The following is a 15,410-nucleotide window of genomic DNA, read 5'->3' as shown; positions in this document are numbered from 1 at the left end:
TTAAAGGTTTGTTTCCTTTGAAATTTAATCTCCAACCACCTAGTTCTATATTATTTATATTACTGTAACTCCTAGAAGCTCCAGTCATGGACCAGGACCCTATTGTGCTAGGGTCATCTCTACATCTACCAACTGACACTTACTTACATAGTGTTTTTTTTCCCCAAAGAGCTACCAAAATGGGTCACTGAACATTGTACTGTGATCACTTCACTTTACCCATTGCTGAAATGAGGTGGAACACAGCAACCATTCTGCGCTAACAGCATGATGATCCATCATTGTAGGTGAAGTACTTTTTCAATTGAAAATGCAGCAGAAATCCAGAAAAATGTGTATATAATTACTCTAACTGGAATTCAGTCAACACATCTCAAGTGTCAGTTCCTACATTATGAAAAGTACCAGGGGATCTTTTATATCTGCAAGTGAACAAGGTCTTAGTTTGAAGTCCCATCTGAAAGACAGCCTTACCAGCATCATTTCAGTAGTGTCTGCTGAGCTAACAGTGCTACCACTGTGCAATGCATCTTTCAGCACCTACATTTTCTTTGGTAGTCTCTCAGCTATGTAATGAGCAGGCTTGATGCAGCATAGTTCAAGGGGTTCTTAGACTGTAAGCCCTTTGGGGCAGGAACCATGTCTTCATATGTGATTGCACACATGCTAGTTCAATTGGGGCCCTGCTCCTGGATGGGTACATTGCAACACAAATGTAAAATAACAAATCATTTGACAGGATCACAATTTATTAATGCCTCAGTTGGCTTGACTGCATCAAGCCTGTCCTGATCTTCTTACACCACAAATTCGGTGCTGCGCTGGCTGATGCCTCCAAGAGAGCAGCCACCTTTTCTTTGCCTTGTCCTTGGCTGGAGGGAAGATAAGAAAGGCTTAGTCAGAGACCAAGGGGCAGGAAGGGGGAGCGCTGTGCTTGTTTAGCTGAGAGCCGAAGGTCAGGCACACTCCACAGCTCCTTTCTTTTTGCTCTCGGGGATGGAACTAAGGCCCAGTACTCCAGTACCATGGGGGGATCTTTCATCCCCCACCTTCGCCACTCACTGAAGCGATAGCCTAGGAGCCCTGGCTAACCTCCGCGCTGGGGAGCAGGGGCTCGGCCACGGCTGGGTCTCGTCCTCCTTATCAGCCGGAGTGGATGCTGCAAGGCGTGTCCGGGGCTCTGCTCATGTGATGGAGCCAGCGGGAGAGACGGGCGGGGGGACAAGGGAGGAGGTGATTTTTTTAAAGGAGTTGGCAGGAAGCGGGGCTGGCTCCTTCATTCGCAGGCTAGGCTCACCCTGAGCAGGAGCGGCCGGAGCCCGCCGGGGGCTGCCGGGCGGACATCCCCATTGTTACCGGTGCTGGGCGGACTCCCCCAGGGGCGAGCGGACAGAAGCGGGGCGCCGGGAGAGCGGCAGCCGCACACACCGACATGGGCGCGGGCAGCTCGGCGGAGCAGCGGAGTCCGCAGGACGCGCCCACTGCAGCAGCGGAGTCCGAGCCTGCCAGTCCGGAGGCGGCGGCGGCGCCGCTTGAGCAGCCCGAGGACCCCGCCAAGGTACCAGCCTCGTCCCTTGCAAAGCGGCGGGGCTGAGCCCGCTGTGTGCGTGGGGGGGGGAAGGGGGCATTCCCCCCCTTACACCCACCCGCCGGCCGGGGCAAACTTCCCGCCCGCCGGCGGCTGAACACCTGCCTCCGGCACCCGCCCCTCCCCGCGCGTGGGGGCGGCCAAGTGTAGTGCGCGGCGCGGCGCTTTCCCGCAGCGCTCTGGGGTTGGGAACTGCGCTAGCGGCGGCTCCGGCCGCAGTCCTCAAACTCCGCCCGCCCCCCGGCGGCCAGCCCCGCGCCTGATGCGGCCCGCCAAGGGGGCCAGGGCCGGGAGCCCCCTTCCTCCCCCACGCGCCGCGGCTGCTGGTAAGCTCGGGCGGGCCCTCTCCTGCATTGCCCCTGGTAAGCGCCTCGCTCACCTTCGGGCGCTAACTACATCACATTGCATCTGCTCCCTGCAGTGCAGCTGGCTCCGCTCAGCCCGCGGGGGCAGCCTCTCGGGGGGAGGGGTTACCACAGACCCACCCTTCTTCAGCCCCTGCGTATGTGTGTGCTTGTGGGGAGACCCCACCCAGTACCCGGGGCTACAGCCGCCTGACTGCGGTGCGCTCCTGCAGTCAGCGCTCAGTGGTACCCCGTGCTCGTGCTGCTGCTCTCTGCAGTCTCCTCTCCTCCCCACGGAGGATGCAGGTGGGAGGCGCCTCTGGTCTGTGCGAAGGAAAACCAGCAAATCTATGGCTTTTCCAGCCTCTCCTGCCTTGACAAGTTGGTCAAACTCGACAGCAGCCTTCCCTGCCTCCCCCCTCCCCTTTCCCTACGTTATGACAGCATCTGTGCTGAGTAAACACCCAACTGGAGATTCTCACATCGTGTCATACATGTGTGCAACATGTACAATTTGTAAACTAAAAATAAAGTTGGCAATAGTAGTTAGTCCCTAACGGTAGTTTCCATAATCCTTAATGTATTCCCATAGGAAACGTAGTAATCAGCTAAAGTGAACCAGCACAGATGAGAATGTAAGTGTCTTAATAGATGTGTTGGAGAATTGCAAGAAATTATTTTAATGTGTTTGCGGTTTACAGTAAGTTATGAACGAATACATTTTCAATGTGCTGGAACACTTTCTTGATGGGGGGGTGATGGGGGCGGGAGAGAAATTATGTGCATCAAGGATGTTTTCATAACATTAGCTTCGTTTTTAGATTGTTCTATATAACAGAGGGGAAAAACTACGTATTGATGCAGAAGTTATCCAACTTTTCTGGTTCTTCAGAGCTGGGGGTCTTTAAAGTATGAGCATTCAAAAATTCTTTTAATCTAATGTGTGGGTGTGAAAGCTTGAGAACTGGTTGTGGCTTGGTTTCCTTAACCTTGTGATTCTGATTTTAGCTTTCAGCTACAATTTTCCATAGTTCCTGGCCTCCAGTAGACCTTGCTTGCATGTTTTGACAGATTCAGTAGTGCACATTAAACTTTAATAGCTTTAAAATCAATGTTAGTTTATAAGATATTGTGGTATTTTGCGATAGTAGTTTTGTATTCAGAAGCCAAAAGTTTACAGCGGGCAAGATGATTGTTGTGAATCTTTTTGGTAGACATTAATGGCAGAAATAATTAAATATTTCTGAAATATCTGACAAAGGTGATTGAAGACAACATTACTTTACTCTGGAGAGGAAAAAATCCTGAGATGGTCAAGCCAGTATCTTTTCAAATTATATGAAAAATATGTTTCACAGTCAAGATAATGTTAATATCTAAGAAGGGACATAAAATTCATAATCATTAATCCAATTATCAGAATAAAGACAGGATAAAATAATTTTAGGTAATCTAAGTAATGCCCTTTTTGTAGAGGGCCCAAGGCTATCTAAAAGTAACTTTACATATATATTTTTAAATTGTTTTTTTCCATTTTTCTCCTTAAGAAAAAATTATTTCTAATTAATAGAATTAATCTTTTAATCTAGAAAAAGCTGTGAAAAAGGAATCCTCCTTTATACTTTTAACTGTTTTTATTAATAATAGTTTTGTTTTATTGATAATGGTTTCATCTCTGTAAAATACTATTTTACAAAATTTAATTTAGGTCTAATTTAACAGTTTTGTCTTGCTTTGTTTTCCATAGCCTGATGGAAGATTTCTTTTTCATGAGCTTTAGCTTTGTTCCCTTTTGTAACCTCACTCCACTAAAAATCTCACCTACAAAACATCTTGTTCGGTGCTTATTACAATATAAATAGTGTACACTTTTGTACAGTATACAGAATACTACAGTAAAGTAGTATATAAGTGCATAGAGCATTTTTTTCATATTCATTCCATTCAACCCTTTCAAACTGGGAAATTACCAGACTATTATGCTCGTATTTCTTTTTGGTTACAACCTCTTTTACTGTTTAAAAATTCAAAACTATTAGAGAGCTAATTTGTTTACTGAAGAGCTGCTAATATGACAACTTTAAAGGAATGATCTTTTTGAGTATGTTTTTATTGAAACACATCAACTGAAATTTTGCAAGCTGCTTTTTAAAACTAATCCAAATTGAGTGAGACTTGGCAGGTCAATTACAGGCCAAAGCACTTGGAAAATCAACTCTTGAGATCCTGGTTAGGGCCCAATATTATTTCAAAATCTGACAGAGGTTTAATTTTAGTTCTTCCAACACTTAAAATGACCCAGAACATTAAGTCATAGTTTCTCAGAATTTAGTCTGGTCCTGTACTAGATCAACATTTGTCTTGCTCACTTCTAGAGAGTGCCACATTCATATTCTGGGTTGGGTGTATTGTTGCAGGCACCACAGGATATCAGTTTTCACAATATGCTAATATAATAATCTTCAGTAGTGCAATTCAGCCAGAACATGAGTACAAAACCATTATATTGTTTTCAAATGTTAGAATTATAATTGAAGAATTAATAATTAATGCAACTACAATTACTCAGTATGATTTCTGTCCAGTCAAGTAAGTAGTAACATGATAGTGGATGCATTCATCAGCCAATATATATTTTTTTGTCTTATCACATCCATGGTGTGCATATATTTGTTGATGAATGTAGGAGAAGTATTTTAAATGTAACTATAAAATATTAATCTGTCAAAGTCAATAGTTCCATTGTTACTATGTTTATTTGATATGGTACATCTGCATAGTATAGAGTTATAGTTGCAAAATGTTTGACCGCATAGACAATAAAAAACAAAACCTTTTATTGTCTGTAGCATCCAAAATTTTGCAACTATGACTACATACTAGCCTGTAGATGTATCAAATAAACATGCTACACTATGTGTATGAGGAAAGAGTTTTTACAATTTCCCTAAGGCTTCCCTTCTTTTCCTCCTCCTTTCTTTCCCCTCCCACCTGCTTGGTGGTAGCAGGTTTTAAAAAAGAATCTGCTGCCAGTGGTATTGCTCAGCTTAGTTTTTTGGCAGTAGTATGTTTTCTTGCTATTTATTCTTTGAATCCCACTACTACTGCCAAGTGGCATAATGGGATCATCAACAGTGAGTTCTCTTTTGAAGTCCAACTATTATCCATTGTTCTGTTTTATAATTTCACTTACCACATGCCCATCACTTCTGCCTCATTTATATCACTAAATCACAATTAAACAAAAGTTAAGTCTTGTGTTAGTTTTGCCATTGACTTCAATAGGTCCAATTTCACCCTATGACACACTGGTACTGACAACCTGGTGATTGCATTGGTTTCCCCACCCAAATATTTCCTAGAATAAGTCTACGCTAAAATAAATAAATTATTTTTTTAAAAAAGGTGTATCCTTAACTCACATTAGCATCTTGGATTAAAATAGGGGAGAAGACATGGTAACTGAGCTTTTAACTCACGTTAACAGTGCAAGTAAAAGCCTATAGAGGGAAACTGAGGTTGAACTTGAACTGCTCATCTGAGTTGCCATGTCTTCACTGCTATTTTAACCCAGATTAGCTAAACTGAGTTAAGAACACACCTGTTGTTGAAGTATTGTTGTACCCCTATTATAGACAAGGTGAAAGTGAACCTTTGCACCTCACATTTAACAAAACTCTTGCTCTGTTGGACCAAGCTGGGAGGTGAATTCCAAAGTCAAAGACTTTCCACCATGAAAGCTCAGCCTCTGAACACTCATATCTAGGGGCTATTGGCAAGAATACCTTTGCTGGTTTCATGGTATATCTACACTATGGAGACTATACTGGTGTAGCTATGCCAGCATAACTGCATAGTGTAGATGCAGCCTGCACTGACAAAAGTTTTTTTTTGTTGGTGTAGGAACACCATCTCCACAAATGAAGTTAGCTACTGGAGAGACAAAGTGGATGAGGTTAATATCTTTTATTAGACCAACTTCTGTTGGTGAAAGCTTGTCTCTTTCACCAAGAGAAGTTAGTCCAATAAAAGACATTACTTCACCCACCTTATCTTTCTCATATCCTGGGACCAACACTGTAAACAGTGAAGCATTCTTCCATTGACATACTGCATCTATACTGGAGGTTAGGTCAGTATAGTTGTGTCACTCAGGGCTGTGATTTATTCACACCCCTGACCAATGTAGCTGTGTTGACCTAACTCTTAAGTGTAGACCAAACATCAGTTATGGCAGAGGTACAGAGCAATGTTTGTTAGAGTACTTGTATAATGTGCTCGGTATGGTCAATCCCACTAACAAAATGAGCCATTTCACTTTTTACAAGTGTTTTTTAAATGTAGTCCCTTGCAGAGTACATTACATAATCCAATTATCTCTTAGATATGGGAAGGGAGACACTCAAAGAGATTTTAAATTTCACAGCTCATATACATTTTAGTACCGTATATACTCGTTCATAAGCCAAATTTTTTTAGTAAAAAAGGGAAGCACCAGAGAAGGGGGTCGGCTTATGAACGGGTATAGAGAGGGAGAGGTGGGACACAGCCCCTCCCCCCAATAGAGGGAGCAAGGAGAGGCAGCACAGCCAGCAGAGCCAAAAGGGAAGAGGCGGGGCCAGAGTCTCTCCACTTCTGGCCAGGCTGCTCTCCCCCTAGCCTCTGAAGCAGCTGTAGCTCTGGGGCTGGCAGGCTGTGCCCGTGCCGCTCGGCCCTGCCCCCCAGAGCAGGCTGTGGCCACGCCGCCCGGCCCGCTGGAGCACACTGCGGCTGTGCCGCCCAGTTTGGCCCACTGGAGCAGGCTGCGGCCACGCTGCCCAGCCTGCTGGAGCAGCTCCAGCCAGGCCAGAGACATCCTCTCCTGGCCCTCCCCAGATAAGGTGGGAAGGGATGGGATGTGGAGAGTGTGGGGGTCCCGGGCTAGGGTGGAGTTATGTGGGGGGTGGTCACAGGGGTTACTCCCGTGGCCCCCAGCTTCTCCCCCCAAAATTTCCCCATGTTGCTGTCCCGGCCCATCAGGGTTAGCAGCTGGTGCGCCGGGACACTTTGTTTACTTAGGTTTACCGCCATGCCTGTGGATGCTCGAGGTAAACAAACCATCTCGGCCCACCAGTGGCTTCTCCTGATGGCCCAGGAGCTAAAGTTTGCTGACCCCTGAATTATAGGGTCGGCTTATGAACGGGTCATAAAATTTTCCATTTTTACTTATCCATCTTGGGGGGATCGTCTTATAAACGAACTGGCTTATGATCGAGTATATGTTTTGATACCACTTCAAAATTAAAATTAGAATTTACCATTTAAAACTAACTATTGTTAAATAAGTGCTTAATTAAAAATACCCAACTGTATGAACATGCCATAATGATTTGGCTGACCGTGGCTGTATAGTCCAGATGTACATTGGCTAGGAGAGGTATATGGTTTTCAGGACCTTCATCAGCCAACCAGACAGACAGTAGCATTCATCCAAACTGCTGTATAAACACCAATGAAGTAAAACCAATAGGATTATCTTTAGTTATTAGGAATCCTGTTAAACAGATCAGTATAATATCAGAAGGTTTTAGTGAAGCCTGTTATTAATCTATTACATATATTGGCTTCTATATTTGAACTGTGTTTTCTGACAATTTATGTAGTAAAGAGAGAGAATACATGTGAAAATATAGGTCTTTGTTTAAAATTTAGACTAGTAATCTCAACTGATCTTGGTGATATGGAGTGTAAAGAAAGGGGATTGCAACAGTTTAGTTGGGCCTAAAAGGGTCATTGTGTTGCTCTTGAAATTCAAGCTACACTCTCTTTATATCTTCCATGTGAGTGCACAGTAATTTCTCCGCAAAGCAATTAAACTGTGTTTGAAAGAAAAGTGTATTTTCGTTTTTCTTCATTTTCTTAGTTATCAAACATCTACAGAATTTTTTTGATGAAGTGGGATTCTTTGTGGTATAGACTTATAAAACTATTGATTTGTGTGAGGCACTCAAGTGGGAGAGGCCAAAAAGAGTAAGAATAGAATTATGTAAACTATTTTTCGGTCTTTGAGTAATAATGGAACTTATCTACAGAGTATATCTTATTTCTATGAACAGTATATTTTGATTCTTTCAAGAAGAAAGAAGGACAAAACTTAAGTGAACTTTATGGGGTATTATATTCTCTTCAATTCTGAAAAGTATGAAAATAAAGTTACTGAAAAGACTGGAGACTTAAGATGCTGTATGTACTGGAAAAGTAGGCAAGTTTAACTATAAATAGATTTTAAAACTGATCTAGTTAAGCTGATGCAAACTTCTAATGTAGACTCACTTAAATGGTTTAACCTTTGCTTATATCAATTTAGCTTAAGTGTGTCTGTGTTAGATTTTTTTTTTTTTTTAATTGATTTAGTTAAACAGGTGCACTTTTCTACTAAGGGCAAATCCTAAAGGACCAGATCCTCAACAGGTGTAAATCATTATGGTTTCACTAAAGTCAATGGAACTACACTGATTTATACCATCTGAGGCGATAGCTTCAAAGGGTCTGTTACCCTGCAGATACACAAAACTCCCCATTCGTTAGGAGATAACATTATTTTAAAGAGGAATTTTAACACTACAGCAGCCTTAGGAAAAAAGTCTATTTTTAAAAAATATACTCATCTACTATTACTCTGTATGCCACTGGTGTAAATGAGGTGAAATTGTTTGTATGTCAGATGAAGTCCTTAACCAAAACTTGTTTTTCTTGATTTTGCAGTGAATAATAATTCTGTGTTTGACATTTAAATTATTGTGATGTCACTAACAGAGTTATGACTTATGAAAGGATATATATTTATGTCAGAAATGTGAAAGTTCTTTTCCTCCACCGTGAACATTTCTTCTCAGCCTCTTCCCTGAGCATTGCAACATATAACTCTTAGTCTTCTAGAAAATCACTGGAACAACAATGGGATCCACAAAGCCTGAGTTAGGCACTTAGGCTCCCTATTTAATGCAGGGGAGAGAGCAAAGCACCTAAAATGCAAGTTACAAAAGCCAGCACGCTAGCCACAGGAAACAGCAGGTGAAGGTGTTGGTGATAGTGCCCACCTTATACACAGTGGACAGAGTAGTTTTTGGAGTGATATTTTTGTATTTTGGAGAAAAGATGTGCTTGTCAAAGGCTCAGCATCCTGACCCTTCAAGGTTCTGGACCTCTGCTCCTTCAGCTAAGTTGTAAGAACTCCTGTAAACATTCCTGAGCCCCAGAGAGGTCCTCCAGCAAATTCCTAATGGTGAAAAACAAGGAAAATAATTTTTAAGTAACAAAAATAAGTTCAGGTCCTCTCCTCCCCCAGGTCTTTGCTCTACATCATAAAAAAACCCAACGAACAAAAACAAGCAAGAGCACAAACTTAACTTTAAAAAATCCTTTTGTAGTTTGTTGTTTAAGGTTCTGCTCTGAAAAGTGACTAAGGAAAAATGGTACTGTAGGTTCCGTATTTATAGTCATCACTGATTCTGGAACAAGATCAGTCAATTCACAAGGAAAGAGATTTGTTTTTGTAACCTCTAGCACTGTAAACTCTACCTGGTCTCTGAAAGTGAAGCTGTGTCCTATCATTCTCATGCATCATCACTATTAATAAAGTTCTTGCAAGATAAATTACATCTTCATTGACACCCACTGATCCCTGAAAGTAGCTGAAAAGACAAATGGTTGGCTTTACAGTATACTACACAAAGAGTTTTAGTCTTGTAAATGCACAAAACAAGTGGCAGCTAGCAAATAAACAACTACCAACAAACTCCCATTCCTCTGACATCATTACATTTCCATCTGCACACATTGGTAATGTACCCTCATCAGATACCCTTACCCACTTGATAGGTAACGGAGGAGTATATCTCCAGCAGTCACTCCCTAAGGCTGTAAAAAGCAACAGAGGGTCCTGTGGCACCTTTGAGACTAACAGAAGTATTGGGAGCATAAGCTTTCGTGGGTAAGAACCTCACTTCTTCAGATGCAAGTAATGGAAATCTCTAGAGGCAGGTATATATCAGTGTGGAGATAACGAGGTTAGTTCAATCAGGGAGGGTGAGGTGCTCTGCTAGCAGTTGAGGTGTGAACACCAAGGGAGGAGAAACTGTTTCTGTAGTTGGATAGCCATTCACAGTCTTTGTTTAATCCTGATCTGATGGTGTCAAATTTGCAAATGAACTGGAGCTCAGCAGTTTCTCTTTGGAGTCTGGTCCTGAAGTTTTTTTGCTGTAAGATGGCAACCTTTACATCTGCTATTGTGTGGCCAGGGAGGTTGAAGTGTTCTCCCACAGGTTTTTGTATATTGCCATTCCTGATATCTGACTTGTGTCCATTTATCCTCTTGCGTAGTGACTGTCCAGTTTGGCCAATGTACATAGCAGAGGGGCATTGCTGGCATATGATGGCATATATAACATTAGTGGACGTGCAGGTGAATGAGCCGGTGATGTTGTAGCTGATCTGGTTAGGTCCAGTGATGGTGTTGCTGGTGTAGATATGTGGGCAGAGTTGGCATCGAGGTTTGTTGCATGGGTTGGTTCCTGAGTTAGAGTTGTTACGGTGCGGTGCGTGGTTGCTGGTGAGAATATGCTTAAGGTTGGCAGGTTGTCTGTGGGCGAGGACTGGCCTGCCTCCCAAGGTCTGTGAAAGTGAGGGATCATTGTCCAGGATGGGTTGTAGATCACTGATGATGCGTTGGAGAGGTTTAAGCTGAGGACTGTAGGTGATGGCCAGTGGAGTTCTGTTGGTTTCTCTTCTGGGCCTGTCTTGTAGCAGGAGGCTTCTGGGTACACGTCTGGCTCTGTTGATTTGTTTCTTTATTTCCTTGTGTGGGTATCGTAGTTTTGAGAATGCTTGGTGAAGATCTTGTAGGTGTTGGTCTCTGTCTGAGGGGTTGGAGCAGATGCGATTGTACCTCAGTGCTTGGCTGTAGACGATGGATCGTGTGGTGCGACCGGGGTGGAAGCTGGAGGCATGAAGGTAGGCGTAGCGGTCGGTGGGTTTTCGGTATAGGGTGGTGTTAATGTGGCCATCGCTTATTTGTACGGTGGTGTCCAGGAAGTGGACCTCCCGTGTAGATTGGTCCAGGCTGAGGTTGATGGTGGGGTGGAAGCTGTTGAAAGCATGTGGAATTCTTCCAGGGTCTGATTCCCATGGGTCCAGATGATGAAGATGTCATCAATATAGCGTAGGTAGAGAAGGGGCATTAGTGGACGAGAGCTGAGGAAGCGTTGTTCCAGGTCAGCCATAAAAATGATGGCGTATTGTGGGGCCATGCGGGTGCCCATAGCAGTGCCACTGGTCTGGAGGTATATATTGTCACCAAATTTGAAATAACTGTGCGTGAGGATAAAGTCACAGAGCTCAGCAATAAGTTGTGCTGTGTCATCATCAGGGATACTGTTTCTGACAGCTTGTATTCCATCTGTGTGTGGGATGTTTGTGTAGAGAGCCTCTACATCCATGGTGGCGAGGATGGTGTTTTCTGCTACAAGACAGGCCCAAAAAAGAAACCAACAGAACTCCACTGGTCATCACCTACAGTCCTCACTTTCACAGACCTTGGGAGGCAGGCCAGTCCTCGCTCACAGACAACCCGCCAACCTTAAGCATATTCTCACCAGCAACCACACACCGCACCATAACAACTAAATCCCTTAAAATTGCCCTGTCCCTAATAATCTTTCTTTCTCTGTCTAATCATGAAAGGGAGATATACCCTTCAGAGTTCCTTCATTGGCTTTGCATTGGTGTAACTAATAGGTCCTACTTATGTGCAGGAAGAAACAGAATCCAGTTTACTACCCCTTGGCTGTGTTGGCTAACCTGGGATTGTGGGTGGAGTTATGGTACAGTGTCACTGCTATTTTTCCCCCACTATGTCTTCTGAGCTAGGCAATAACTGCTTCTGCTGGTATTTTATAGAGATACCAGCAGATTTGAACAAGAGCTCTTCTCCCTCTGAAGCTGTTTGACAGAGGACTCCCCTTCACCCAGTGAGAGAATCCAGAGACTGCGTTAAGAATTAATCTTTTATTCTACCCTTCATTCTTACTACCTCTCTTGAGGCCTTCAAACCTACTATTCTTGCCCAGCACCCAACAGTGGATCTAAGAATGTCCTGTCACTCTTTGGGAGGATGGGCTTTAAAGCTATATCTACATTAGGGAAGCTTTGCAAAAAAATTCCTTCCCATCCTAACACTGGTTCAACTTCACTACTATTAGCAACACTAGAAGCCCTAGGATAGATGGACCACCAGCTGCTAAAATTATTGTCAGTATTGTGTCATCTAAAACTACTTGGAACAAGTCAAATTGACATGATACTTAAAATGCTCGTGATTTATTCTAGTGCTCCCAATGTTCTTAACAGTGGTGGGTTGAACTAGTGCTAGCAACAGTGCAAGTTTTTTCAAGGCTTATCTAACATATCCTTGTTTAAATATATTTTTCTTGACAGGGATTTTTCTGTTTATATTGAATATTTTTCTTTGAGAAAATGACATCTGAATTTACATCTGAACTCTCGTGGGGGCCAAGATATGGGACCATGTGGTGTCTTTACATATAGTAAATGGACACAGTATAGTTATTTGTAAGCTGTGTTTTGCTGAAATGAAGATGGGTACTCATTGTAAACTTTAGTACATATGCACTTCTTGAATCAGAACCAAAGAGCCTTCTGTTCTATGTGGAGAATCACTGTTATTAGACAAAGGACCAGGATAATTTCCTTGAATATGCGCTGAAAGTATGACTAGAGATTCCCAGCCATTTGTGTAGCTGTGCCTGATAAACAGTCTTTCCATGATGGGGAGGAATGCAAGGAATGCTTAAGTGCTCTTGGATGTAGGTCATGGTTTATAAAGCTTTGCTTTAGTGAATAGAAGTTCCTCGGAAAGTTCTTGTGATCCTTGAAGCCTGCTATTATCCCTAATATATGAGATTAAATTATAAATCTAATTGGGGATTGAATAAACTTTATCAACTTCTAGGGATTTTGACCATGACATAGGAAAATCTGTAACAGGTTACTTGGTTTTATTCTGCTTTCGCTAAATAATAAATTAATAGAGGAATGGTAATTCTCTTCTTTCTATTATTTGCAAAATAAAAGGATTGAGAACTCTTAGTACAGAAATGATTAATTTGTTTTGGTTAATTTTTTTAAAAATAAAGTTACTACTATTCAATAAAAAATAAATCTCTAGAATGTTCTATAGCTGGGGTCAGCAACGTTTGGCACGTGGCTCGCCAGGGTAAGCACCCTGGCGGGCCGGGCCAGTTTATTTACCCGCTGACGCAGCAGGTTCGGCCGATCGCGGCCCCCACTGGCCGCGGTTCACCATCCTGGGCCAATGGGGGTGGTGGGAAGCTGCGGCCAGCACATCCCTCGCCCATGCCGCTTCCCGCCGCCCCCATTGGCCCTGGACGGCGAGCCGCAGCCAGTGGGGGCCGCGATCGGCCGAACCTGCCGCGTCAGCAGGTAAATAAACGGCCCGGCCCGCTAGAGTGCTTACCCTGGTGAGCCGCGTGCCAAACGTTGCCGACCCCTGTTCTATAGAATGGTACTCAACTGGGGGAAAAACACTGTATGTCTGTGGAGAAAAATACAGGACAGAAAAGAACTGAGTACATTGGATATGGAAGATCAGTTTGTCATCTCCATTGGAATTCCTATACAGTCTTATATTTCACAGAAGACAGAAGCAATAATTAGGCACCAGTTCCAAATTACTAGTATCAAACTTACCTTTTAATGTCAACACTTTTATTTTTGTCTGATCCCTTAAGGAGTTTTAAGAAGATACTCAACAGAAGCATTCTCAAATGTTTGTAATGCTTGTAACAGCGTAGCAAAGCTACTCCAAAAATATTTCACTTTTAATGTTTTCATTTAGTAATGTCTTCTTGTCAGTAGAAGTTAACCAGTGTGGCTCTTATCTAATCTGGGGGATAAAGGGAGGCATGGAGGAAGTCAGGAAATCAGAAATGCAAGAACAAGCTCTAATGATCTTTAAGAGCAGTTTATTGTCACCACCTTTACAGTACTTAATTTTTAGAGCTAAGCTTCTGAGCAAAAACCACTATATCCGCTCAGACTTTCACTATTTATAATCTTTACCGTATTTACTGCAGCCAAAGACAATTGGACTACTGTGGAGTTAAATGCTGAAATTGATTTTACTCTTCAAACTCTTTCCAGATTCTGCTATGAATACTAGTTGTATTGTAACTGTATCTGAACTCTAATAAAGAGCTGGGTCAGGTCAAATGGCATTTGCATGATCAGAGTTGAAATTCTTCTTCAGCCAAATATTAATGTCATCCAATAGTTTGGATTGTTTGGGGACTTTTTGTTTTTGTTTTGTAATGCTCATGAAGCATAGCAGCTTTGTGGTTGGAGGTGATGAGGACACATTCCCTTCCTTAAATCAATGCACGTGACCATGTCTCTGAATCGCTAATCACTATCTTTTCTGGTAATCAAGCTCATTGGGGTAGGGTTTTAAATGAACATTCAGTAGATGCTGTACTAAAGTGCAACAAAATCTGGCAAAAAAAGTGTGTGTTGCTTTTCGGAGGTGGAACAGTGGAGTACTTTTGGAGGTTATCCAGTTTTCTTTTAAAGTAAACTCTGTTACACTTTATAAAACTTGATTCTTAGAAAACCTATATCTTAAGCCTAAATTAACCTGCTCTGTACCATATTTAACTGGTGGTATAAGGTAAATGCTGCATGTAATGAGAGTTCTTCCCTTGAATGCCAGAAAATGGCTTTTCTTTTTCAGAAGCATCTGCAGGATTTCTAATGCTTGTAGTATGTAAATTCTTTCAATTTTTAAGAGGGCTGGAAGAGATCATCAAGTCTTGAAGGTTTTAGAATTTTGATAGGTACTACAGAATGATCAAACCACCTTGAGATTCAGGTTCCATCTTCTTGTCAGTGGTGAATGGCTTAAGCAGCTTTATTACCAATAGAGAGATTAACTACAATGCAATTGCTTTTTTTTGTTCAAATCCATTTTATTTCCTTTCAATCCCTGATGAAGAGTCGGCCTGTAAAGCTACAGGAGTTGTTCCCTTGCTTTTTGCCAGTCAGCAAATGTTCAGTATGACCAAAGCCATGGTGGTAAAAAGATTAGATTAAATATTGCTCTCAATATTTCTGCATTTAATGCACATATATTGGAAATTAGGAGACATAATCAGGTATTAGAGTAATAATAGGTGATTTGAACTACCTGCATGTAAACTGGTCAAATATTATAATGGGGCAAAGTTTAGAGAAGCAATTTCCAACACGTTAAACAATTGTTTCTTGGAAGAGTTAGTTCTAGAGCAAACAAGAAGAGAGGTTATTCATAACGTAAGTAATATTAAGGAGCTGGCTCAAGGAGTAACAACAGTTGAGCCACTAAATAATAACAAAAAGCTGGCCAAACCCTTAGCTGAGCCAGAGTT

At 42.3% G+C, this 15,410-nt stretch overlaps 1 protein-coding gene across 2 annotated transcripts in view; it reads left to right on the top strand.

Annotated features, from left to right (window-relative positions):
* The first annotated feature begins 1,246 nt into the window (after window positions 1-1,246).
* AKAP12 (A-kinase anchoring protein 12) overlaps window positions 1,247-15,410 on the top strand; it is a 125,231-nt gene continuing 111,067 nt past the window's right edge. For both annotated transcript variants that reach the window (XM_034765422.1, XM_034765421.1), the window contains exon 1: window positions 1,247-1,558. In XM_034765422.1, the coding sequence (XP_034621313.1) occupies window positions 1,433-1,558 (126 nt within the window). In that variant the 5' untranslated portion in view covers window positions 1,247-1,432. The remainder of the gene's footprint in view (window positions 1,559-15,410) is intronic.

The sequence above is a fragment of the Trachemys scripta genome, chromosome 3 (genome assembly GCF_013100865.1).
Source record: "Trachemys scripta elegans isolate TJP31775 chromosome 3, CAS_Tse_1.0, whole genome shotgun sequence".
NCBI classification, from domain to species: domain Eukaryota; kingdom Metazoa; phylum Chordata; order Testudines; family Emydidae; genus Trachemys; species Trachemys scripta.
This window is presented reverse-complemented; position numbering and strand designations above follow the sequence as displayed.